Source organism: Cariama cristata, unplaced genomic scaffold (assembly GCF_000690535.1).
Source record: "Cariama cristata isolate BGI_N322 unplaced genomic scaffold, ASM69053v1 scaffold951, whole genome shotgun sequence".
Classification (NCBI taxonomy): domain Eukaryota; kingdom Metazoa; phylum Chordata; class Aves; order Cariamiformes; family Cariamidae; genus Cariama; species Cariama cristata.
The window spans coordinates 121554-121856 of record NW_009597352.1 but is presented as its reverse complement, the minus strand read 5'-3'; the positions used below and the strand labels follow the sequence as shown (position 1 = coordinate 121856).

General features: G+C 30.7%; 1 protein-coding gene across 1 annotated transcript in view; it reads right to left on the bottom strand.

Moving 5' to 3' along the window:
- LRP1B (low density lipoprotein receptor-related protein 1B) overlaps window positions 1–303 on the bottom strand; it is a gene marked incomplete at its 3' end in the record, with an annotated part of 167099 nt that overhangs the window by 46475 nt on the left and 120321 nt on the right. The window contains exon 33 of the mRNA XM_009708817.1: window positions 1–88. Coding sequence (XP_009707119.1) covers window positions 1–88 — 88 coding nt within the window. The remainder of the gene's footprint in view (window positions 89–303) is intronic.

Genomic DNA, 303 nt, shown 5'->3' with positions numbered 1-303 from the left:
CGTCAGGCTCGTCAGAGCCATCTCCACAGTCATCAACAGTGTCACATTTCCACCAAAATGGAATACATTTGTCAGTTTTGCAACGGAACTGTAAAAAGAAGGAAAGAAAAGAAGAGCTTGGCTATGAATATTTATTTATTTATTTTTAAATAGAAACAGTAGTTTATGAATAATTAGATTGACTAGTTAAGTCACTGTTCCATTAATTAACTCTGGCTGTTAATTTTATAAAATTTATTTTTTAAATATTCTTTATTTGGAGATGTTTTGCACTGAGATTTCCACTGATACAAATCATTGTAG